The 24,761-nt window shown below is 39.8% G+C and overlaps 1 protein-coding gene across 7 annotated transcripts in view; it reads left to right on the top strand.

Moving 5' to 3' along the window:
- LOC122968443 (spermatid perinuclear RNA binding protein) overlaps positions 1–24,761 on the top strand; it is an 84,582-nt gene that overhangs the window by 39,822 nt on the left and 19,999 nt on the right. For 6 of the 7 annotated variants that reach the window (XM_044333668.1, XM_044333672.1, XM_044333671.1 and 3 more), the window contains 7 exons: positions 7,347–7,525; positions 16,779–17,041; positions 17,770–17,938; positions 19,679–19,952; positions 22,839–22,951; positions 23,957–24,052; positions 24,419–24,530. In XM_044333668.1, the coding sequence (XP_044189603.1) occupies positions 7,523–7,525; positions 16,779–17,041; positions 17,770–17,938; positions 19,679–19,952; positions 22,839–22,951; positions 23,957–24,052; positions 24,419–24,530 (1,030 nt within the window). In that variant the 5' untranslated portion in view covers positions 7,347–7,522. Of the gene's footprint in view, positions 1–3,704; positions 3,756–7,346; positions 7,526–16,778; positions 17,042–17,769; positions 17,939–19,678; positions 19,953–22,838; positions 22,952–23,956; positions 24,053–24,418; positions 24,531–24,761 lie in introns of all 7 variants that reach the window. The other variant, XM_044333673.1, reaches the window with a different exon arrangement.

The following is a 24,761-nucleotide window of genomic DNA, read 5'->3' as shown; positions in this document are numbered from 1 at the left end:
TAGAGGGTGACAAAAATAGCTAGAGATGAGTGCAAATTACATACAGTGTGCACATACACCTCTTTTGGCTTTGAGAGAAAGATGGAACTAAGAAGTGACAGGAAATGAGGAAAGGCAACAACATACCCGCTATCCCCAACCGTGACGCACATGCAATACACATCTGACATCATTCACCTGGTGTCCTTTGTTCTAATGTCCCTCCAGCATGCGTCGAGCCGGCTGCATTAATGAGACATAATGCAGATAATATCTACACTATGCCGCTTCCTGCTGATCATGTCTCTACCACAGCAAATAAAACAAAGGAGCTCAAATGCATGAACACTGATATTTACTACTGCGTAGCTGCTGCTTCCTGCATGTGGTGTATTTGTATAAAAGAAGCCTGTTATTAAGTTACTATTTAAGTCCAGTTAAGTTATTATTTAAGTCCAGTCTGATCTGTAAGATGGTTATGAACTAGCTCCTTTCTCTTCTCTTACTGCCAAAGGGGCCTCTCACTAGTCTGCTATCATCTGTCTTTCCTATGCTTGCAATCTACTGATAAGTTAGCAGTCTGTTTTGTTCATGGATATTACTGGTAGCTTCAACTAAGGAGTGGTTCCTCACATCTCATCTAACAGGCACAACAGGGTCTAATCAATGTAGTTCTATAAAAAGGCTAAACCAGTTTTTAAAGTCTTGCATTTCCTGATGGTACTCACCTCTTTCCTCACAGGTGTGGATTCAGTACATACACTTTGCACTTGTGGCCAGGAGTATCAATTTGAAATCTAGCCCTCTAATATTTAGGAGGTGTGTCAGGTAGAGGCCGTTTCACTACTACCACCCAGATATTCCTCCCATATTTTAATAAGTGTAATTTCTGCATCTCGGGGGCAGGCAATCAGGGACATGGTCTCCTCCGTCATGTGAGCCAGTAAGGCCTCACAGTGAGCTACAGAAAAAAAAAACAACCATACATCCAGTCAGCAAGTGGCTTACCAGGGCATGTTTCTCCACTCTCATTGAACTACAGGTTCTTCATTTTGCTGCAGGCCATCCATGCTGACCGCAGCCTCCACAGGGGTGCCGTTCGACCTTTTTTTAAATCTGGATCAATGGTGTCCACATGGTCAACAAATGGCACAAGAATAGGAGGGTCAGAGTGTCCAGCCTTTGCCTCCAGGCCCTGAAACAATAAGGAGGACAGTGCACATACCCAAAATGCTTCCTTCAGTGTCTCTGTTCTTCTGTTTTTCTCTCATTTTTTCCTAACTCGAGAGTTTTGGTAGACTTAAGTACCCAATCAAATTACTTTTATTATCTTATTATATCTTTTACTTTCATCTTGTCTGCATCAGTCTTCTTGTCTGTAGAGTAAATACTTACCTTGATTTTAGAAAGGTATATAAGCAAAACACAACAGCGTGTTAACCTCTTTCTTATCCGGAAAGAAATGTAGCATCTGAGAAAGGAAATATTGTTTATTTCAAGAAAGGAAATAAGTTCATTATGGGAAGGAAAAGCCTTCACAACATAAAGAAGTATAAAATATAAATTGCCACAAAAGCCCTACAGCAACAACAACAACAACAACAATTCTCTTCCCACTGTTACACTTGCGGCAATAAAAGATCTTCAACTGTACTTTATTCAGCCCAAATTACAATCACATCACACACATTATTACTACTTCTGTTTTAATTAGCCATGTTTACAGTTTAATCAGTCTATTATGCCGGACACAGAGGTATTAAAATTGTTCTCTTGGCTGCAAAAAAAAAAAAGGATCAAAGGAAAGAGAGAGACATGGAAATGGAAGACAGATGAGGAAATGAGATGATGTTAGTTTGGAGGAGAGATGGAACATGAATAGCAAAGAGGGAAGTTTGCTAGGGAAACGGGGACATGAGAATTTGCAGCGAATCTTGATTTTCATCGAAATTCAGACATTCATTTTCACATTATCAAGAGGAACAGAGGCTGCATTCTTCTTTAATATCCCCTTTGAACATTGAGCTTCTCTCTGCTATTTCCTCGGCAGTAAAAAAAAATTAACTTTTATATCTTTTTCCCTCTATATCTGTCCCTGGCTTGTGCCTCTCTCTTCCTGTAACACTGTCTATTCCCAACACTGTATGTTTCGGACTGCTTGTCTCTCCATCAGTCTCTGTCTCTCTCTCTATCTCCTCTGGTAAAGAAATAGCCAGGCAAACAGACAACTCAGTCAGCTAGCACCTGTTTACACAATTGCGCGCTTCTTCACAACAGAGGTGGTTAGAGAGAGGTGAATGAGAGCGTGATTCCGCATCCATTCTGTTTATTGTGCACCACCTGGTCCTAAGAGTTTCATTGTCTGTGTGCATGTTTGTCCAACTCATTACTGCACACTTTTGCAGATGTTTTCCCAGATGCAAACATTATGGCACCAATAACCCAGAAGCCTTCCACACAAACACACACACACACACACACACACACACACACACACACACACACACACACATACACACACACACACACAAATCTGTACTGATATAACATACAGACTACTTACACACTCAAACAGCCTTCCAGGTGTATAAGGAATGTTTAAACATGATGGGGCAGAAATAGCATCGGTAAGCAAAGCATTCATGAGGCCAAAAATAATTTAACTTGGAATAGCCAGGTGAGAGAAAAATCAACAGTCCTGCTCTAAAATAACTTCAGAATAACACACGAGATTTAGCTGCCAGAAATATCACCCGTATTTACACCTGTTCATTCCTTTGCAACGATTAGATTCATTGTAGGTCTGCTTCACTTGAGTGCACAGAGATGCCTCTACAGTTGTCGGTTTAGAGAATGAAGGAGTACGACATGACAGCAGGGCAAGAGCTGGAACTAATGCACAGATCTGTGAGTACGTTATATGTCCTTAAATGTATTACAGCCATGGCTATTTAAGGTAGATGTAAAATATGTAGATTGATGAAAGCTTGTATAAAGTAAATCAGTGTTGTGTCTGGAGAAAGTATCTTATTCAAAAACTGTGGCAGAAGGTTTTTTCCCGAAGCACGGCCCAAGGCTTTCTCTGTTATAATAAGACTAAAGATGGTTTTTATAGTAGATCATTAGTTTTTGAGTTCTCTAAAACTCCCTAGAATTAAAAGATACTCATTTTGTGTTTTATAATTCATAATTTTATAAAGTGCCAGTAGATTTTGGTTGTGGCTGTAAAGTTGGGTTTCTCCTCCAGCGATTCTTGCATGTAACCAGCCATCAATCAAAGGTCCTTTCACTGGTTAAATAGTAATAGGGTGTCTTTAATTTTGGAATCTTGCTGGCACTGTGGCTGCTGGATGAAATATTTCACCTCTAACCACGCCACAGTCATTAAACATTACACTCAACAACATTTCATGGAGTTCAAAAGCAGAAATATCCAAAAAGTCTGATAATCAGATAATCAAAATTCTAAAAGGGAATACATTGTGAAAAGCAGCTCCGTCAACACTAATTAGCACTCTCTCTCTGGTTTTTGTCAATCCTCTGTCTCCCTTCGCTCTGTCTCTTCCACTGCTCATCTTATTTGATGGTTATCAGATGAGAAAGGTGTAAATTGCTGCTCAGAGCCATCTCAGCAAATTCTCCAGCTCTGGTATCTCTCCTTCATCTTTCAATCAGTTCCCATCCCTTGTTTATTATCTTCTGCCTGATTCCTTTCATCTCTGTAGGGAAAACAGGATGTAATCACCAACTCTTGGCGCTGGGAGGACACAGCACAGGTGTGTGTGTTTTCCCTTATGCATAAACTTCCAGCAGAAATATATTCAATAACTATGGAACCGAATTGAGGTGAAGACGACAGTGCCTGTGCGCATGCCTGCGTGTGTGCCATGTGCAAATCTGTGCATGTGTGTGTGCACATGCTAATGTCCATGAGCTACCACCAGCGTTAATGAGGAAGGGCTCCTGCCAGTTTTTCCCTATTTCTCCTCTCCTTCTCTGGAGAAAAACACACAATCACACATTAATGACCCACCAGGATGGTGCGAATAAGAGAGAAGAAAAACGGAGAATAGATACTGGATACTGGTGGGAGGCGTACAAAAAGGCGATGGCGGGTGGATGCAGGGAGAAATGTAATAATTGGTCGGGATGAGCCCACAGAAGAAAAAGCATCTGGAGGATTTAGGAATAAACAGGCAGATACAGTATGAACAGTCAACACACAGCCACGCATGTGAAAACAAGGTCCACTTAGACGCCCTCAGTCTGAGTGGGAGACAGTGAAGGTGGGCATACTGTAGGCCACATATTGTTGTTTTCAAGATTCAGGGCTTCATTTAAACTTTGATTCAAACAACACACTCACTCTGTTTTGTCTTATTATATTTTTTGAAATCATAAATGGCTGTATTTTGTGCATTTGACTTAAATTGAAGATGAAAAAGAAGAGTGCCGTGTGAGAGGAACAAAGGGGGAGAATGGGTGTTGTTGTTTATCATTGAATAGCTCTGATAATGAGAATCGAATGGGGGCTGGCACATTGGTATTATGCTTCTTGGCAGGATGTTTGTGTCTGCGCCCATGCACTCTAATCATGTGCATACAATCCTAAGTGGCCAAGCCATGTTGGAAGAGAGCTTACCCCCCTCCAGCAAGGAGCGTTGGCTATAATGTAACTGGCAAAACAAAAGTGCACCGACACAGACGCTGTCGCTGCCAGGTGTGTAGAGGAGGTAATTGTCAGTGTTGCAGGCCAGCGGCTAGGGGCTTAGAGAGGGAGAGCTTGAGAGAAAATGAGGAGCAGCCTCTGGTGGAGTTTGTTTGCCTGAGGGGCCAGCTCAATATCTCGTGTTGTTGTTTATCCGATTCCCCTCTGCCCCCTTGCACCACTTTGTATTCTTCTTATAGTTTCGCCCTTTGCCTCTTTTGCCCGCTACCCTTGTCCTACTTGCTCTCGTTCATGCTCATTTCCAATTCTCTCCATTTTTTTTTTCTCTTTTCTCAAACTACTCACCGCATCTCCCCCCTCTTTCCTCTCCCTCTCTTATTCTCTTTCTCCCTGGATCCCACCGAGCTTTCACTGAGAGGCTGTAGCATCATCACAGTTTAATCCACCAGCAGGTCTACTCCAGGAGAGACTAACAATCACATATGTGTTTATCTTCTCTGTCCCCTGACAGCATCCAGATAGAACCCTGGATGTAGTGTCAAGTTGAGGAGATACTCTACACATTACAGACAATGTTATTTATCACATAGAGTATATAAAAAAGAAATTTGCCAGTGATCATTCTGTGTGGGAAGGCAAGAAGTAACAGCAGAGAGGTATAGTCTGGTGTCCATGATGGACCTTAATAGATTCATGTGTGCCCCATTAACGTCTGTATTGTTTCCTGTGTGAGTGCAGTGTCTGCTTAATCTAATTTCTCAGATATTATGAGGTTTGCAAATTACAATGAAATCAAACAATTATAATTTGGCCATATAGCATATTTTTTTGCAGCTATTTTTAGATGTATTATTTTTTAAGTCTAAGATCAAAAGTCAGATTTACTTTATCATTCATAATTTTAGTCAAATCTAATCATTAAAAACATTTGACATTTCTGCCTTGCTGAAGTCATATTTTAATACACAAAAACAAAAATATGAAATGTTTTTTTCTACCATGACCCATTCTTGTCATCATGTATTTTAGTTTTTTTCAAATCACATTTTATCTTGATTTTTTTCAACAATAATACATTTTTTAAATTTCTGTTTGTTTTGTTTTCTTTTTGTCATGTCATCATCTTACATTCATCATGGAAAAATGCTTGTGAATTAATATCTTTTGTCACAGTTCTTGTAAATGAAAGTAACATTTCTTCATTTTCCCACACCTGCTTGAACAGACAACTCCTGAGTATGGCAGACCTTTTCAGAAATCAACTCATACACTCTTGTGCGCACGTGCGCACGCACACACAAACATGCTCAGCTCTATAAATGTCATTGCTGTGGTTTGAGTGTGACCAGATGTGTCTGTGTACTGTCAGTGGCGATACTGTTGACATTTCATGTTGTGAACAGGAACGTTGTGTATCTGTTCACCTCAACATACTCTGCACTGATAAAACTGGCCTGTGTTTTCATAGCAACACCACATGTTTGATTTACTGTACAGAGCCCCAAGATGAGCCAAAGGTAAAAGCCACAATGGATTCCTGTTTACTTTTTTGTAAAATCATGAGCTTATTATAAGATATAAGGTTAATTGGTTAAGTATTGGTTTGGTATTGAATTATTCAGTAAGGTTTGTACTCTGTTTCAACAGTGTCAGTAGCCTCTACATCTTTTTACAGTATTACTTGACTGTTACCTCTGTTTTTGTTCACTGAGAGGAATAAAAGCCAGGAAAAGATAAGGTTAGAACCATTACTGTCTCATATTGTGTTGGAAGGAGCACTCTGCAGCACAATGGTCCAGTGCTCACTAGTCACTAAACACTGTCATTTTAAAGTCCACCTCTGAGGTTTGTCAGTCCTCTTTCTTTCTATTTGTTTCCTGTCTGTCTCCCTCTTGAGTGATCATGATGGGGTGATTTGGAAGTGCAGTACAGTAAAACACTGTATTTTAGAGTAACGCAGAAATCCCATAGCAATTTTTTTCACGCAATTTCATCATTATTTCTTCTGTGAAGTGGTTGGAAATGTCACTGTGCGTTTGAGATTCTATAGATATGGATTCACTTTGAGACTTATTGTGGTAGCGTTCTCTTTTAAAGAAATTAAATGCAGTTAACATGTAGTCTGCCAATTAGTTTGCATGTAAATGTATGTGTGTCTGTGTGTGAGAGTAGAGGAGGGTGCGTTAGGCTTAAGTGTGTAACCCAGTGTATGAAAACAAGTACATGTTTGTATTACATCCCCCTCACTCAGATCCCTGCCAGCTCATGAAAAATGAATGAAGGCCTATGTGTGTATGTGTGTGTGTGTGTGTGTGTGTGTCTCCACATGTCTATCTCCACATGGGTTGATCAGCCATTCTGTCAGATCTTTTAGTCAAGGACGGGGACTGCACCCTTGCTGGGAAAACCGCATTTGTGCGTGTGAGTTGAGTGTTACAAGGGCAGATGAAGGAATGGATGGAATTGGGTTCCGCAAGGTTAAACAGATAAAGGTCGAGTGTGTGTTGGGAGTTGTTTTGTATGTTATATTAATCATTTAGTTATCTTAAAAAAAAAATAAAAGATTTCTTCCCTTTTTGTGTTTTTTATTTAGTAGAGAAGAAGAAACATTGCGTATCTCCCTTGACACCTCCCCCTCTCGTTGTTGAGACACTAATCTCTTCTTCTCTGTGTCTCCTTACGTTTCTCGATCTCTTAGAAGTACAACCTCTCTTAGAGCGGTGGCCAGAGTGACAGAAGAGCACATGAGGAGCGGAAAAGGTGTGACAGCAACATCCTGACTGGTAACCTTGCTTCTGCACCACACCACACGCCCAGCAAATCCAGAGGCGGGCGTCAGAAGGAAGGAAAAGTGCAACCACTCCTCCTGCAGGCATGGTAATATACACTCTGTGCTGTACTTTCTGCTGTGTGTGTGTGTGTGTGTGTGTGTGTGCGCGCTTGTGTGTGGTCATGCAGGTGGATGCCAATGGATTATCCACAGCAGAGCAAGGAAACAGCTTCCAGACTGGAGGGTATAAGAGTTCAATCTGATAACTATATCTAGAAATGGCAGCAGAGTGTGTGTGCATGTGTCAAACATTGGAGATAGAAATATCTGTTGCAGACAGGAGTGTATAGACTTGTGTTTTAGAAAGTAGATGGGAGATGAGATCCACAGGCAATATAAATTATCACTGGGGAAAGAAGGAAAGGAAAAGACAGAAGAATGAAAGAGGTAGAGGAGCTTAAGAAGATAAAGAACAATGAAAGGAAACAGAAGACTAACACAGAGGGTGATGGTGAAAAATAGGAGAGTGGTGACAAAAATAGAGAAAAAACGGACAATCAATTTGATTACTTTTGGCTGCTCATGAGGTTTTCTACCCATAGTTGGATAACTAGTAATGGAATGAATGTGTTACATCCAGCCTGTATTTATTTGTTGATATTAAATAAGGATAGGTGATTCATTTTCATTGGTCTACAGTTGCACAATCACTAATGCTAAATGAGTGTAGAAATGAGGTTTGCTCCTTACATAACAGCACAAGAGGCGTGTCACAGTTGGAAGATGATGGGGTAAAAAGAACTACTGCGTTGTTTAGGAGGAGGAGAGGACGACTGAAAAGATCAAAGAGAGCAGTGGAAGGAGAGACTGAGAAGCGGGCGCAGATAAGACCATAAAAAAACACAAATGATGGGCAGAAACATGAGAAATGAAAAGCGGAAAGTATATGGAAACCAAAAAGAGAAGTTTAGAGCGGGGAAATGGGGGAGAGAGGGAAGGTTGAGAGCAAAGAGAGAAAAAGAAACGAGGGATTGATTAATGGTCTTGGCCTGTGACAGTGGGAGCTTTTCCCCAAGGGGGGAGCAGAGAAGAAGATGAATTATTAAAAACTAGAACAAGAGGAGGAAGGAGGGAAATGAGTAAAAAAAAAAAAAGGATAAGAATGGAAGAGTGGTTAGTAGTAGATGGATGAAGGAGAGGAGACAGAAAAGGGGGAGGGGAAGAGGAGACTGAATGTTTGAGAGGAATTGAAAGAGATGTTACTGAAGGTGCTGAGGTTGGACATTGCAGAAGAGGGCACATGGTTGGAGCTCATAAATAACCAAGGGTAATGAGACTAGTGCATGCCCCTGTGTGTGCGTGTGTCTGCAGCTTGCAAACACAGTACTGTGATTAGTCTTGAGTTATGGTGATGCAGCAAATACTGCGGGTGACCTTGGCAAGGGTGTCACCACGTAAACCGCACAATACACCAAACAGCTTCTTTATCGACTTTCCTCTGAGCTTTCTTAACTTAATGAATACACATGCCCGCAGTATTTGTCGGCGTCTTCATTCCCTCTTTTTTTTACGCACACACATACCCACACTCGTGGTTGATTATGTTGTATCCGTCTAGCTTGTTGTATAGCTTAGTCCTTGTGCATGTCATCATTAGTTCACCCCTCAGTTTCTGGAGGAGGCACTGTAGGACTTATGAAGTGGAAAGTTTTAACAATTTTGTGGTTTCAGCTCTACTTCTGAGACTGTGTTGAATGTGAAACACTCATCTTTTTACTATCTTTGTTGTACAATTATTAAGAGACATAAGTGAGTTGTCTAAAAAACTCTCAGGTTTTAAAAGCTTTTGTTGGTAAAGCTTCATTTTACAGGTCCTTTAATTTCATGCTAATTTCCCAGAAATTTTCTGGTAATTTGCAGTTTTTTAACAGTTCATTTTTAGGAATTAGAAATTTTTTAAAAAGTGTTTAGTTGGTGCCCACTCAATATATTTGGATTGATACAAAGTTGTAAATTTGTGAAAATTCTTAGTAAATTCTTAATAAGTCTTTAACTGACAAAAAATACTTCGTTTTCAGTATGTAGTCTTGTGTGTCAAACGATATGTTTTGCATATTGGGTAGTTTGTTAAAAACAATTTACAGATCCTGTACTTCCTTACTAATTTCCAGGAAAATTTCTTTTAATAATTTTTCTTGATGTAGCTGCTGTGTAACTGTTCATTCTTAGGACATTTCTTTGAAAGGGTTATGTAATTTGGTAGTATATGGGAAATGTGTTCAAATGGGAATCTAATATGCTGATATGTAGTCTGACACAGAAAACTATACACTGAAAATTAAGTATTGTAAATTGTTAAGAATCTAATTTATTAATAATTTAATAACAGCTACATATCAATCCAAATATATTGAGTGGGCACTTACCAACTAAACCAATTTTTTCTTATAATTTGTACCAAATCCCAGCATTTTTGCAAAATTTTCTAAAAAATTAACCGTTAAATACCTGCAAATTATACAGAAAGGAAATTAGTATAAAATTTAAGGACCTGTAAAATAAAGCATTACCCTTTTGTTGAAACAGGAAAACATTTTCCTGTTCTTCCATATAATCCATAATTTTATGTTTATTTTAGTGTATTCTAGTATTTGTTTCATGTATACATGCCCCTACTCAATACTGTAATAGTATGCCCAGAGCAGTGCGAAGTCAGCTCATCTGCTTTTAGCGGCGCAGTCATAATATTTTATTGGCACGCTATAAACCTTTTAAACTACGCTGACACATTACCGGAAGCAGAGGACACAGATAAATGAAATCTCAACCGTCAGTGCAAAGTAGGCTGGGTAATGTAGTTTTGGAGGCCAGCTTTTAAGCTAGATTGATGACAGCAGATCTTTAATGAAATAAGACAGGCTGGGAATTTGCAGATGGTGATGAGCTGCTCTATATTGTCTGGTATAATAATCTTGTAGTTTTCCATGTATCACATTTTTATCCTGTGTTTATCAGGACAGCTGAGAAGTCCAGCTTGACTTGGACAGCCTGTGTCATTTTCTTTCTTGTCTTTTGTTGTTTTGCTGCAAGATCTGTGTCATGCAGTCAAGAATGCGATTTTGCACACCCCGCTATCCTGTCCATGTGCGTGTGACTGTGTGCATGTGATAATTTGAAAGACAGTGAGAGAGAGAGAGCACAATAAAACCGGATAGCGGAGTGTGGCAGGCCGGCCTGCCAAGCAGAGTGCAGATAAATCACAGGATGAATTTTTAATGCAATCTCCCCGAGGCTGCTGGATGTTACAGAGAATGCACTGAGTTGTTGTTTTTTTTCAGTGTTGCTTGTCCCATCACTCCTCACCAATTTTTGATGTCTTTTTGAAGTTTTTGAAACATTCTTTTCTCCTTCAACTCTACTCGCTTTTATGTTGGGCTAAAGAGGTGTGACATTTTCTCAAACACCCCCACTGAAACAGTTTTCCCTGGTACGCATGGGTGGTGATTTGTTTTTCTGGGTTTTACTATGAGGTTGTTTTGGCCTATGTTGTCACCTTCAGTACAAACAGATCTTTGTTTTTACTGCAGCTGGCTGAAAATATTAAAATTCAGTTTGTCTTCACCTCCCTGCATCTCCTTCTGTCGATCTCTCAGCTTTGGTCACGCTTGTTTGCTTACTTTCAAAGGCTTTTCCCACTCTTCTCTCTCATCTCTGGTTCTTTTTTCACAATACCTAGGAATGTGTGCTGTCAGCATGCACTGTAGGCACATGACTTATTAAAAGTAAGAGCAGACACACTGCCTACGCACACACATGCACACACAGTACAATGTTCTTAAACACTGCTCTAAAAATAAATGGTAATAGAGAGATTTTAACAAAGACACGCGTATCGAGTGTCCCTCCAATCAGCTTATATTGTTCCAGTGAGATGTGTCCTTGGCGTCGGGTCGTGTAATTTATAGTAGATGGTTACAGAGAGACAGGACGAGACAGGAAGAGCCTGAAAGAGACAGGCAGCAACAGAGAGGAAAGACATTTGATTCTGCTGCTTCTAAAGTGAAGTAGCCGCTGCTGATAGGCTGCGTGTCTAACCACAACACCTTGAACTGAAATGGTTTTCCTGCAGGGCATTAAGGACAGAATGGGGTGTGATGGATGGAAGTAATGGAAGTAATGGATGTGTGTGTGTGTGTGTGCAAGACACTGTGTGTAACTGATTGTATAGGTTTTACATGCATATGTCATTGATAATTTTCATGTTTAGTGTGCATGTGCAGTGTTTTTTTGTGATGGTGTGCATGTGCACATTAGTTTAGTACACAGCGAGTTGTAAATGCTGTGTAATGTGGTTATGTAACATAGACCTGCCAGCCAGTTGGCCTCACTGGAGCATGAAATGGAGTGTAATTGGGGAGTGTGTGGTCTAAAAGCACTATGCAACAATGGCATATGAAGGTATATACACATACACGCACACAGCACATGGTGTGTGCTGGTGGCTTTTAGACAGCCAGGATATAACAGTTGTATGTGTGCATATGTGTTTTTTTCTGATGAATGTCAGGCAACAGTGGTTTTTTTCCCCTTGCGTAAGATTTTGTATGCCTCCCGTTAAATTTATGCTAAGTATACTGTCTGACCTGGATTGAACTCAAAAAAGAAAAGGAAGAAACAGCTTAGTAGGAGGTAGATGTTAATATTTATGTCTCCCTGTAAAGTAATTATGCCCAATTTTGATGTTGTATTATTTTGGTACATTTGGCCATCGTTCAATAATAATACTGCACTCCCTAAGTTAATTGCTGATATCTAGGCACCCAGCCAAAAAGTCTGTCGGGGCAAAAAAACATGAGCAGTCAGACGATCATACAGGTTTCAAACAAACCCCCAGGTTAGCAAGATTTATTTGGAAGATTATTCATGACATTTTGTCTGTATTTACTTTCACGTTCACCTCTGAAGAAATTGCTTTCGGTAATCCAGCTAAACTGTTGGCTTGTTTACAACCTCTCTGATCGATCATGTTTCTTGCCCTGGCAAACTATGTTGTAGCAATGTTGGTGTCTTTAAAAAGAGAATCTTAGTGTTATATATTAAATTTAGAGACATAACAGCATTAATGTCAGCCCTACAAGACACTGGAACTGAACCCTCACTTCTAAGGATTGGCTTCAGGTCAATTTTTTGAAACTGGACACAGTCTTATATCCTGTTAGTGACACTGAGGATTGTTACAGGGATCTGGATACAGATCCTTTGTGACTTAACCATCATTTATGATTTATTTTTCTTTCATACCTACGCTCACACATGCCCTCTTGGAAAGGAGAACATCTTGTGCAACCAACCTCCAGGTTGTGTAGCAGTCAGGTTTAACTCAAGGATGACCATATTAGTCTCTAACAGATTGAGTGTATGTCTTTGTGTGTGTATGGGAGTTTCTTATTGATGGTATACTAGACCGTTGTGCTGCTATTTTGCTAGAAGATAACAGTAATCAGGATGTGAAGAGGGCACAAGAGTGACTTAAGGCACTTCAACACAGAGCACTTACAGCATCAAATGGGTAATAGTAATACACGTGTCAGTTTTAATCCACCTGTCAACCTGGACTAAGTAGGGAATGCTGCATAAAAATATAAAATGTTTTACTTTTAATTAATTTGGAGCAAGAAGTATTGATTTTTTTCATTTCATTTGAATAAGGTTATGAAAAATGCAGGGTAAAGCATTTGATTTTTTTTACAGTAACCATGATATATTCATCCAGCCTCTCTCTATTCTCCTATCCTGGCATAAGTAGCTTACTTATCATGTCACTTGTCTTAAATGTCTGCAACATTTTCTGGTCACACGCTGGCCTACAGGGTCGATTCCTGTCAGTGAGTCCTCCTTAACTGCTCTGATTTACATGGTGATCAGAGTGACTGGGCAACAACTCCCCTATGGTCGCATAATACCAACACATGCGCATGACACATAGACATTCTCCTCACAATGTGGTTTATGACTGCAGAAGCTCCCATTAGCAACGGCTCATAAAATTTGCGACTGTTGGTGTGTTAAACACTGCTCTGAGAAGGAACACAAGTATAAAGATACATACAGCATCGTACACACACTCACAATAACACATACGTTGTTTTTTTTGTTGGTTGTTTTTTTTTCTTCTTTAAGTCCCCCTCCACTACGGTTTCTTCTTCTTGTTTCTTCACATGGATGTTTGAGCTTCACTGTGCAAAGTTTGACATTAGACTGTTGTTGTCAAATTCATCTGCCGAATAGGGAAAGTTTCTCTGTGCTCACCTTAAATAAATATATCTGCAAGCATGATTTGTGACATCACAACTAGTTTGGAAGCCAATCCCTGTCCAGGATGCAAATTATACGCAAGTGTGAAGTGGAAACTTGAAGCCTCAAGTGCACATACTGTACACCGTACACACTACAGAATGGACCTCTCAATGAATTGAAATGAATTCTGGATTTTTAATGAGGGAGAAGGAGGAGATGTCATTTTAAGGAGCTAAATGAGGTAACTGAACTTTTTTCTGTGGAATAACCATATAAGACAAATTATTATTCAAAGCAAAATATTTTTTATATTGCTGAAAACATGTCTGGAGGGGATCATTAAGCCAAATTATGACATTTCCTCTTTAATCAGGAGGTTAAAATATATAGTGTAGACAGTGACAATTGCTCATAGCTCGATTAAGGGATTGTGCTGGGATTTAACGCTTATTTTCATTATTGATTAATCTGACTATTGTTTTTTCAAATAGTCACATAATCAAATTGCTTTCATTTTGTTCTAGTCCAATCACATTAAACAGACAAAAGCAGGAAATGCTAATATTTTAGTTCTTTATTAATCAATGAAAATTGTTGTTGATTCATTTTCTGTCAGTCAACTAATTGTTGCATTCGAGCCTTGCGTTAAAAGTTCAATGGAAACTGTATTGACATTTTTTCCAGTCCTGGTGCATACTGCAGCTGTCACCTCAGACTAAAAAGAAAGAAGGCTTAACATTTTTGACAGATGCTTCATAACACTAAAGAAGAAAAGCGTATCAAGGTACACCAGGGTATTTATTGCCTAAAAATGTCAAATGAAGCCATACGTGTCAGAGATCATAAGAATAAACTAGATTTTATAGATTTTTAATACTCTTTCAAGGTACCTAAATTCACTTCGTGTCCCTCCAGTTTTCCCTGCCAAAGTCTTGGAGAATCACAATTTTTAGCTCCAGTGGGAATGCAGCGTCTAACCCTGCCAAATGTTTGAGCTAACAGGCTGTGAAGCTGCAGTTATTGTGCAGTGCTTGTCCTCCATTCTGTTAATGGCTTTATCTCTCTCACTCTGGTGAAAGAGAATGTCACCAGTTCAATTAGAAATGGGACGAAGTGTGCGTGTATATATGTGTGTGCGTGGGTGCACATGTGTGAGTGCAGGTGGCCCTTGGATTTCGAGTGGATTGATAGTAGCGCTCAAGCTACACTATCCATACCACTCTGAAAAGGTCATCTCTGCTGTGTGTGTGTTTGTGTGTTTGTGTTTGTGTGTGTTGGGGGGCATGTTTAGTGTGTGTTTCTCTTTGAGTAGATGTCTGTATGTGTACAGTGAATAAAGGGAAATGTGTGTCGGTGAGATAAGCAGGTCTACTTTGCAACTTGTTGAGAGCAGCCTCCTCATGTTGAACTGGGTTATGCACCTCAGGCTCCCCAGCATAGTGTGATAACCCCTAATGAATAAAAATGAACCCTTTTCCTTCAGATTCAGGTCACCAACTGATGATAAACAGTAAACAACAGCACGACTTGTAATCTTAATTGTTTCTCTTTATATTTCTGAAAAAAAAGGAAGGAAGGAAGACAGCAAAGAGAAAGCAAGTAAAAGAGAGAAAGTGAAGAAAGGGATAAAAGGCCAGATGCATCAAAACTCAACTGCAGCGATCAAGGCATCAGCAACTTCAAAATAACACAAAAGTGATGCATATAGTGAAAGAAAATTAGATGAAAGAAAATTAAAACTAGGAGTATAACAGAAGTGGTGTTGCTGCTAGCTCTAAAAGCAGTGAGAAATTAATATGAATACATTATGACAATCATTGTAATATATTAATTATCTGTTGTAGGGTATTTCTGTCATTAATTATATAGTTGCTCCAGAGAATTTATGCTATGTGTATTGCAGCAAAAGCTATGATAATATATTATAATGCACTCTCAGTGTAATTATACTTGCAAAGGGTTATATCATCATCTGTTCCCTACATCGTCATTTAGAGGAAGTTCCCTGCTGTATTAGCTTTACATTTAAATGAGATTAGTTAATACCTAATGATCAAATGTTTGAATAATTATTTTTTTTTCTTTATTTGCCATTACAAAAGGTTTCCCATTTAACATGCAGCCACATAAACAACCACCCACTGAAATGCTATGACGCATGAAAAGATGTTCACAGCTGATGAACAATTTATAAGGGTTTTTCATATGAATGCTCATAAGCACAGGGACCCATCTGGGTGGTATTAATTGCAGGGTGGGAATCACAAAAGCTTGAGCTACACCTGCTCCTTTCCTTCATTTCTTGACGAATGGAAGAAATCGTGTTTGAATTCAACCTCCCCTCCCACAACTATTTTTTGTGCTTTTTCCCTTTTTAAAGATTCTGTACTATTCCCGTAGCCCTCCTTTGCTGTGCTCTTCTGTGGCCTTCCTCTTCTATTTTTCTGTTGTTTACTCTCCTCTGTGCTACCTCTGTCTGATGTCTCCCACCTGGTCGCCTCCTTTCATGGTTTTCCTCCTGATACCTGCCAGAGAGAGAAAGAAGAAAATGAGAAAGACTGAAGAGCTGATATGAATTCCCAAGGCCAGAATGTCTTATTGAATTAAGACAAGTGGAGAGGATATGAGGATGGTAGTCAGATGAATTCCTGGTCACTGTGTATACTCATGCATGCATGAGTGACAGGGTCAGTGCCATTAAATGTTAGCTGTCACTGAGTTAAGAATTGATTTCTCTCCCATAAAAGAGATACATGCATGAAAGCAACACACACGTGCACAAAAAACACAAGCTGTTCACTTGTGTTGCAAGCATTTGTGCAAATGTGTGTGTTTCATGTTAAAATTTTGTGTGTGTGTGATGGAGAGAAGTTAGTCCCCAACAGGGAGACCAATGCTCAGTTTGATGGATTAAAGCTCAACCTATTGTTGAATTCCTCTCTTCAGTGGTGAGTAGGAGAGCGTGTTTGTGTATGAGTGCATCCCCATGAGAGTCAGTTTTAAGCAGAAAATACTACGTTTGATTTATAACACTCTTATTTCTCTTTTTCCTTTATCTTTCAGAGGTCCTTCCGCTCCTTTAGTAACGATGACCGCCACGTCATGGCAAAACACTCCACCATCTACCCCTCCTCTCACGACCTGGAAGCCGTTCAGACACTGGTGTCCACTGTCGAGTGCGCCCTCAAACACGTCTCTGATTGGCTGGATAAAAGCAGTGGCGACGTCCACACCCAGGTCGACAGCCAACCAGCAGACAGCACAGAGGAGGACGACCCCGGAGATGAGCCCAGCGATGAAGCTGATGACTCCAATGACAGCTACAGGTGGGGTTGAAGTGACATACTGCACATACAACTAATGCTTATTTATATTAACAATTAAACTCTTGATAGTTTGTCTTTTCAATTAAATAATTTATTATTTAGTCTATAAAACATGACATGGAAGGTGATGTCCTCTTGCGTGTGTTAAGTGTTAAACTTAACAATTAAGTCTTATAAATCTTATAAAGAAGAGCAAAAAGTAACCAAGTAAAGCATGTGTAGCTCCAGAGGAAATGAACTTAACCACTTGACAACCTCTGGGCACAGTTTCCACTTTGGACTATCTTCATAAATCTCTTTATAAAGGGTTCACTAATTCTCATTAGGGCTTGAATTGCCTTGTCGAATCTTATTTTGCAATCCCAACCGGCACCTTAACTGACTTTTTTCAGTTAAATCACACAGCTACTTACCAAAGACTATATAAAATATTGCTTAATAATGAAATATTGTACTGGTACTATGCTTGCCAAAAGAAGTTGGAAACTATGTTTGATTGACACTGAAAAAATCAACTTCAACTGTTGCTTGTAGAATAATTTATTAGACTTTAGACTTTAGATTTTTACAGTATTTAATTAGTCCACCAAAAAGTATAGATTTTATTGGAGAAAGCAATGTAGTAACTTGTTTAGTTGTAAATTGAGTGTACAGTATGTCCTGACAGATAAAAATCACAGAAAACATGATAGAAATGTTACTTATCATTTATTTTTCTTTAAATACAGGGAGCCCAGCAGTGGTGGAGGGCTGTGTGGAGTGATGAGAATCGGCCTGGTGGCCAAAGGCCTCCTGATCAAAGGCGACATGGACCTGGAGCTGGTGTTGATGTGTAGAGACAAACCAACACAGACACTGCTGGACACTGTCTGTCACAATTTACCCATACAGATAGAGGTTAGAGACACACACAAACACATAATGCTGCTTCTTGGTCTCTGTCTTGTGTTTTCTTTCATACTGTACATGTTCAGCAGTGAGAAACACGCTGAGGACATAAACTCACATTTGCATTTTAGCCCTGCTTTAAACCTTCAGTGACATGATGTTTGCCAAATTTAATCCAAGAATAACTCTTTTTATTTCACAATCCCCTCCAATGTCAGAAAGTAAGCTTTTTGGATAAGCTTCCACATTTTATGACTGTTTCTTCTTGAATTTGCCAGCTCTCATTGGTGTGTGTGTGTGTGTGTGTGTGTGTGTGTGTGTGTGTGTGTGTGTGTGTGTGGGCAGAGAGGTAATCTCATGTCTCAGCTCAGTGAGTAGAGATTCTGATTTTCTCATCAAAGCCAAATGGAATGTAGATGGCCTTCTGCGATGCACTGCTCACTTAAGCAGTGTCGGACACACACACACACACACACACACACACACACACACATATATATACACAGACTCACTTATTTTTCACACTTAAGAGGACATTGTAAACTGTAAAGGCTACACACCTTACCCCAATCTGAACCTAAACCTAAAAAAAGTCCAAGACCTAAAATAAGTGATGAAACTTGCGAGCACCAGCTTTTTTGTGAACAGATTTATTTTCCAACAGTGTGACTAATACAGGTGCACACACATACACAAATAAAGCAAGATGCTACTGTAGGTACAGCAGAGACAACCATGCACATACTGTACATGCACTTAAAATACATCAAGTGCTTTCTGTGTTTTAGTTCACTTCCTCTGTTAATTAAATATTTATAGACACTACTTTTATGTGAGTCTGTGAGTCTGTGTGTTTGTGTGTTTGTACCTGTTTTGCCTGTGGGTTAATGTGTGCATTGATATGTGTTCATTTGTTTAAGTGTCTTGCTGGGAGTGTGAGAGTGAAGGTTATTGTTGCCGAAGTTTTCTGTTGTTGCATAGTTATTATTGCATACATCTGTGTGTGTGTGTGTGTGTGTGTGTGTGTCTAGGAACAGTTGTAGTTGCTGTGTATACTGGCATGAATTAATCATCATCATCAGCGCCTCTTAGTCCTGAACACAGAGGTCAGGAGTAACTGATTCCTTCAGAATGGGCACTGAATGAAGCAGAGTGTACATACAGATAGACAATTTCACAAATGGATGTGCGACGCTGAGAAACATTAGAGGTAGACGCATAAAAACAATCACACAAGATCATTACAGTGTGTCTAAAATTCACATGGGGGATTAGAGCTTGTACCAGCTTTCATCTTTCACATCAAATGATTTTTTTCCCCCATATCGTCCTTTTCTCTTCATCGCATGTATCTCACAGCTTCTCATAAATTGTTTATGTAATGCATTTTGTTTATTTGATGAAATGAATTTTCTTTGTTGAGTTTGTGTTATTGTACCTAATTACTATAGTATGTTTTAAGATATTAAGATGAGTGGACAAGCAAACATTTCAAAATGTTATTCTAGTTGAGGATTTCAGTAACGTAATGTGAACTAAAACACTCTCAGATATCTTCAGGGCTATTCTGTGTTTTTTCATGCGCATTATTCATTTAATATTTCTCCTGTCAACCTGGTGATTTTGCAGCATCTGGAAGCAGCAGCAGGCTGAGCTATATTTTACTTCCTCTGCTTTTTTTATCTGTACCAAGTCATGTTGTGACCTTGGCCTCTGACCATCCAGTTATGTCTGCTTGACACATGACAGAAGCTGACAGAAGAGAAATATGAGGTCACAAGCTCCTTGCCCGAGGCGGCCATCTTGGTACGAACTACAACAGAGCCCAAACTCACACTGAAGATTACCCTCACCTCACCGGCCATGAGGGAAGACGAGGAGGAAGAGGAGGAGGAAGAGGAGGAGGAGGAGGAGGGGGGGGTCGAAGGGGAGGAAGGAGAGGAGGAGGAGGAGGAGGAGGAGGAAGAGGAGGAGGAGGAGGTGGAGGATGACGAGGAGGAGCAGGAGAGGAAGAATGGGCGAGGTAGGAGCACAGACATAGGAAAACAAACAAGTTGCAGTTTTTTCCTCTTTCTCAGTTCAAACAACACACACACACGCTGCTGTTTGTTACTTTGTATTATTTCAAATTCATTTATGATTGATGAATTGTGTGAATTTTATATCGTACACATGTTATAGAACTCAAATATTTCCCTCAAACAAGGGGTTTGACCTCATTAACTGACACGTAAAAGAGCTAAAAACACCTTTGCAATGAGATAGAAATTGTCTGATGTTGAGTCTAATAGCAGTCTTCCCTCCCCACCCAGTTTTCATGGATAGTAGGAACTGGTTATAATTGGTTGTGGGAGGTGGTACGGGGAAGCAAGGCCAGCACGCCAGCGAAATCAATAACCGAGCAGTAGCAAGCTGCCCATCCATCCTGTGGCTCCTGTCCAACTAGACACTCAGGTCTCAGAGAGAGATGAGAGATAGCACGGAGGTTAGCCGTACATCATGCCAAGTGCCGCAGCAAGACGGAGAAGACCACTCGTATTTTCTCTCTCGCATACACGGAGAACACGCAGGCATGCACACATGTTCATTCAACCCGCAAGGAGGAGGCAGGCATGCACACACAGTCATATTTTGTACCTGACGGATAAAGATACCTGTCACACTAGATGTCTAATTGCTCAGATTTCATCAGGCACCAGTGGAGGTTGAGGGATGAGTGCCAGCGTGTCTAATAGGGTCACGTCGTAAAAAGACAGACTCAAATACCTTTTATACGTTAACACATGCACACACAGGCACAAATACCATTTGTCTACTAAAACTATGGCTGCTCTAGCCTGGTCAGAACGTCATTATCAACGTATTAGAGAGTTAGTAAAATATCTCTGAAAGGCTCACAAACCCAAAAACATGAGACACACACTTACTAAGTGTCAATTATTGCTTTAAGATTCCTGTGTGTGCAGAATGTTTCAGTAAGCTCTGGCTATTTGAATGCTTTTAGATGGATCAATAACACCTTCTGATTTGATCGAGCAGACAGTATACTGATTCAAAATAGTGCTCGGTAATTTTATCTGCCACTTTAATCAGTTACCATGTGCATTGAGGTTACTGTTTTTGATGTTACACAATGGTATACATTTCAACAACACAGTTTAATATTTAATAAAAGTTTTACATGCATATGTACTCTTTAAGCTCAGATACAGCTGGGTTCTTTGTGCGGTCACAGAGGGAGGAAGGGTGCTGTGACAGTAAATTAGAGGAGACACGATAGCAAAGAGAATTTCTTAAAATGAGACTAAGGGAGAAGACGGCGTCAGTAACACAGAAGGCGATAATGATAAAAGAAGATCGCTGAGTGAGAGAGCAGCCAGCAGAGCATAAGAGAGAACAGTGGGAGGACAAGCGAGAGGAGAAAGACGATAATGATCCACTAGTGGTCCCACACGCAGCTGGGACCACTCTGACAAACCTGAGATACAGCATTATACGTCACACAAATGCACACATACACACCACTGTACGGGTTAGACAGAAGAAGAGCTAAGCTGCGATAATGGCCAGATGAGTTAAGAGATAATGTGAGATAGATGTTCTCGTGCTGCTACTATGAAGATACACTTTAGACACATTTGACTTTTCAACTAAATGCCTCTTGAGGGAAGGATTTTCTCTTTACGGGAGAGTGATGAGGAAAATATGCACCTAGTTCTGTTTTCATAGAGACCCAAAGGGGCTCTTTAGTTTGTTTTATTTCACTTCCTGTAGGTTCCACACATAATAAACCCTCTTTGGAAACCCCATGTAACCGCACTCATTCATATAAAGCTGCGTTTGATTCAGCTCGCCTTGCATATCATAGACTTGATGCTCTTTCACAAGAATGAAGAATGGGTCAGAATGCAATAACTCAACCAGCCTGGTGTGTTGGGCAGCATGAATCAAACGCTTACACATAGAAGCATAAGAATGCTCCTCTTTTACCAACCACAATGCTCTAACTAAACCCTGCCTTGATCCCCCCTGTGTTGTGTTTGTCTCAGACTGGGTCAAACTATTGTAGGTTTTCTTTCTTTTCAGTTCTACTTTAGGAGCGCTTGATTCTGTGTTTGCCCAGAGAGGTTGTTGAATTGCTTTCTCAGCACCATTTTTCTATGAGCCTGTGAAATCAAGTGCACCTTAAGTAATCAAGAAGAAAAACAAACACCTATTTTGACTCCTGCCTGGTGCAGACTGGATCAAAATAAATAAAATCTTCATCAAATACATAAAGGAGAGATTGATTTACCTTGCTTGGGACAAAGAAACGAGTGGACATGTCTCAGCAATGCCCGCACACAGTAAATCAAACACTCCTTAGGTATTTGTTTGGTGTATGTCTGTGGGGGGCTCTCCATCCCACAAAGTTGTCTCTTCCCTTTTGACCCTGGTTGCTCTCCCTTTCACTGATTTGCCAGTGACTGGATGGATGTAAACTACTAAAACATTGTTGAATAATGTGTGTAAATTTCAACACATCCATGTGGTGGGTGGGTCAGTGCATCTTGTATTACTCTGTGCTAACGATGTCAACATGTGATGCAGTTAACACATGTGCGACTGATCACAGTGTTGAAAATGACACACCATTTAAATGAGTGAAGAAGCTTTTGTGAGCATTCATCACAGATCTGTGAATTGTAGAGAGTGAGCACTTTCTACAAGGAGAGGAACAACTTTATGGCATGAAAAGCACCTTGTATGTACCAAATATCCATGCATGTGTGTGTGTATGTGTGCATTCGCACTGAAATTCACGTGCATCTGCACTCATTCACACACGCAAGATTTAAACACACACACTCAGACATGACGTGTGTGTGTTTTACGTTCTCTATATTGGGTTGTTATTGTTTTGTGGCAGTGTTGGGTGCTGCTGCGCAGAGAGTGGAGGCTGAGGAGGAGGAGGGGGAGGTGCTGGATAGACACAGATGTCTGTTGGCCCTGGCAGCGCTGCGACACGCCAAGTGGTTCCAGGTCGGCACCCACTCACTTCCTGTCTTCCTGCCCGATGCTTATTGTAGCCTGACGATTCACCCAGAGGGAACACGCTCACTGTCAGATAATACTGTAGTGCTTATTATGCCCGCTCACATTAGACTAATCAAGAACAGATGAAAGTGTGGAAAAAATAGACATTTTTGTTACCATAAATTTATGATTTTATGTGTTTGAATTATTAAAAATCCTCTGATAATGAAAGGCAATATGGCAAATGAACATATGTTTTTATGCTTTCATCTTCAATTCAGCTTAAAGGATAATGTTTAACTACATCATGAACAAAAATGCCCAAATATTACACACTCCCTATGACATTACTCTCAGATCTGTTAACTTAATCCTCTCATTATTTAAAATTCTCCAAAAAGTTTGTTTTTACCTTATACAGTATGATGTTTCACCCCACCCACTTTATATGAACTAAAAAAAACAGATTAATGTAAGAAGTATCGTAAGGCTACAAAAGCAATGGTTGATACTTGTTTTTCTTTTTGGCTATTATGTTAACCTGCCTGCTCTGTACAGTATGTCAATGCTTCCCTTTGATTCCCTTCCCATACCCTTCCCCATCTGTCTCCCGACTCACTTACCTTACTGACAAAAAAAAAAAAAAAATGTGCAAGTTCAGGATAGGTATTTTCTGAAGACAGAGACAAAACTCAAAAATTACATAAAAAAAAGAATCAAGAAAAATGTTTTCAGAAAAAAAAAAAACAAGTTTAGTAAAATATATTCTACATTTTTACACATTTTTTACATTTTTAGACATAACTTAGACTCTTGAATCTCTGTGGGGAGCTCATGCAGAGTTTTAGACAGATGCAATCATTTCATTATAGGCTGTTATCTGTACGTGTTGGCACAAATACCACTACTCCTGCGCTCAATTTGTTCCCTTCTTCCCTCTTTGTTTAATCTTCCTTCTTGCCTCCCTCCGTCTTTTCCTCTTTCCTTTCTATATCCCTCTATCTCTCCCAGGCTCGAGTGAACGGGCTCAAGTCCTGCGTTATCATTCTCAGGATACTTAGAGACATGTGCAATAGACATCCCATCTGGGAGCCTCTTAAGGGATGGGTGAGTCTTTCACTGTATTTACCTGTGGTTGAGAGTTAATCCTGTGAAATAAAAAGGAAATGTCCATCCCCCTTGAACGGAACTTTTATACTTTTTATTGTGCTTTTATTTTTTCAAAATGTCTTCCTCTTACCAACTGTAATGGGAGGGTCATATTTTTATTGAAATGTGAAGAATTATGCTCAAATTTCATCAATTAAATAGCTGTTTTACTATTTATACTATACAATTTTAATATTTATACTACTATTATTTATGTAAATAGAACATTTGAGTAACAGATGGTGAGAATTTTTTGGAAATAATGTCACTGTCAGTTTAATTTTCACATGTTCACCTGTGCTGTATGTGTGTGTATTCTTTCAGCCCTTAGAGCTTATCTGTGAGAAGGCCATTGCCACCTGCAACAGACCTCTTGGGGCAGGAGAAGCCCTGCGTCGAGTCATGGAGTGTCTAGCCTCAGGCATACTGCTACCAGGTATGAAAACCATGGATAGTTGCATGAACTTTACAGCTGGAAAGATTAGAGTATCAGAGGACCATGTGTGTTTTCAAGCAAACTCTTAGCTCAGTTGCCAGTGAATGGAGGAAGTGAGCGTTCTCAAATTGGGTAGATGAGTAAATACATGGAGGCTCTGCTTGGCACATTTTTTGAGCTGTTCCTCTGAGAAAGCTTGAGACATTATCAGTGACCAAGCACAGCTGTCTG

Source organism: Thunnus albacares, chromosome 18 (genome assembly GCF_914725855.1).
Source record: "Thunnus albacares chromosome 18, fThuAlb1.1, whole genome shotgun sequence".
In the NCBI taxonomy this organism is placed as follows: domain Eukaryota; kingdom Metazoa; phylum Chordata; class Actinopteri; order Scombriformes; family Scombridae; genus Thunnus; species Thunnus albacares.
The sequence above is the reverse complement of the archived record's forward strand: the minus strand, read 5'-3'. Positions and strand labels throughout refer to the sequence as shown.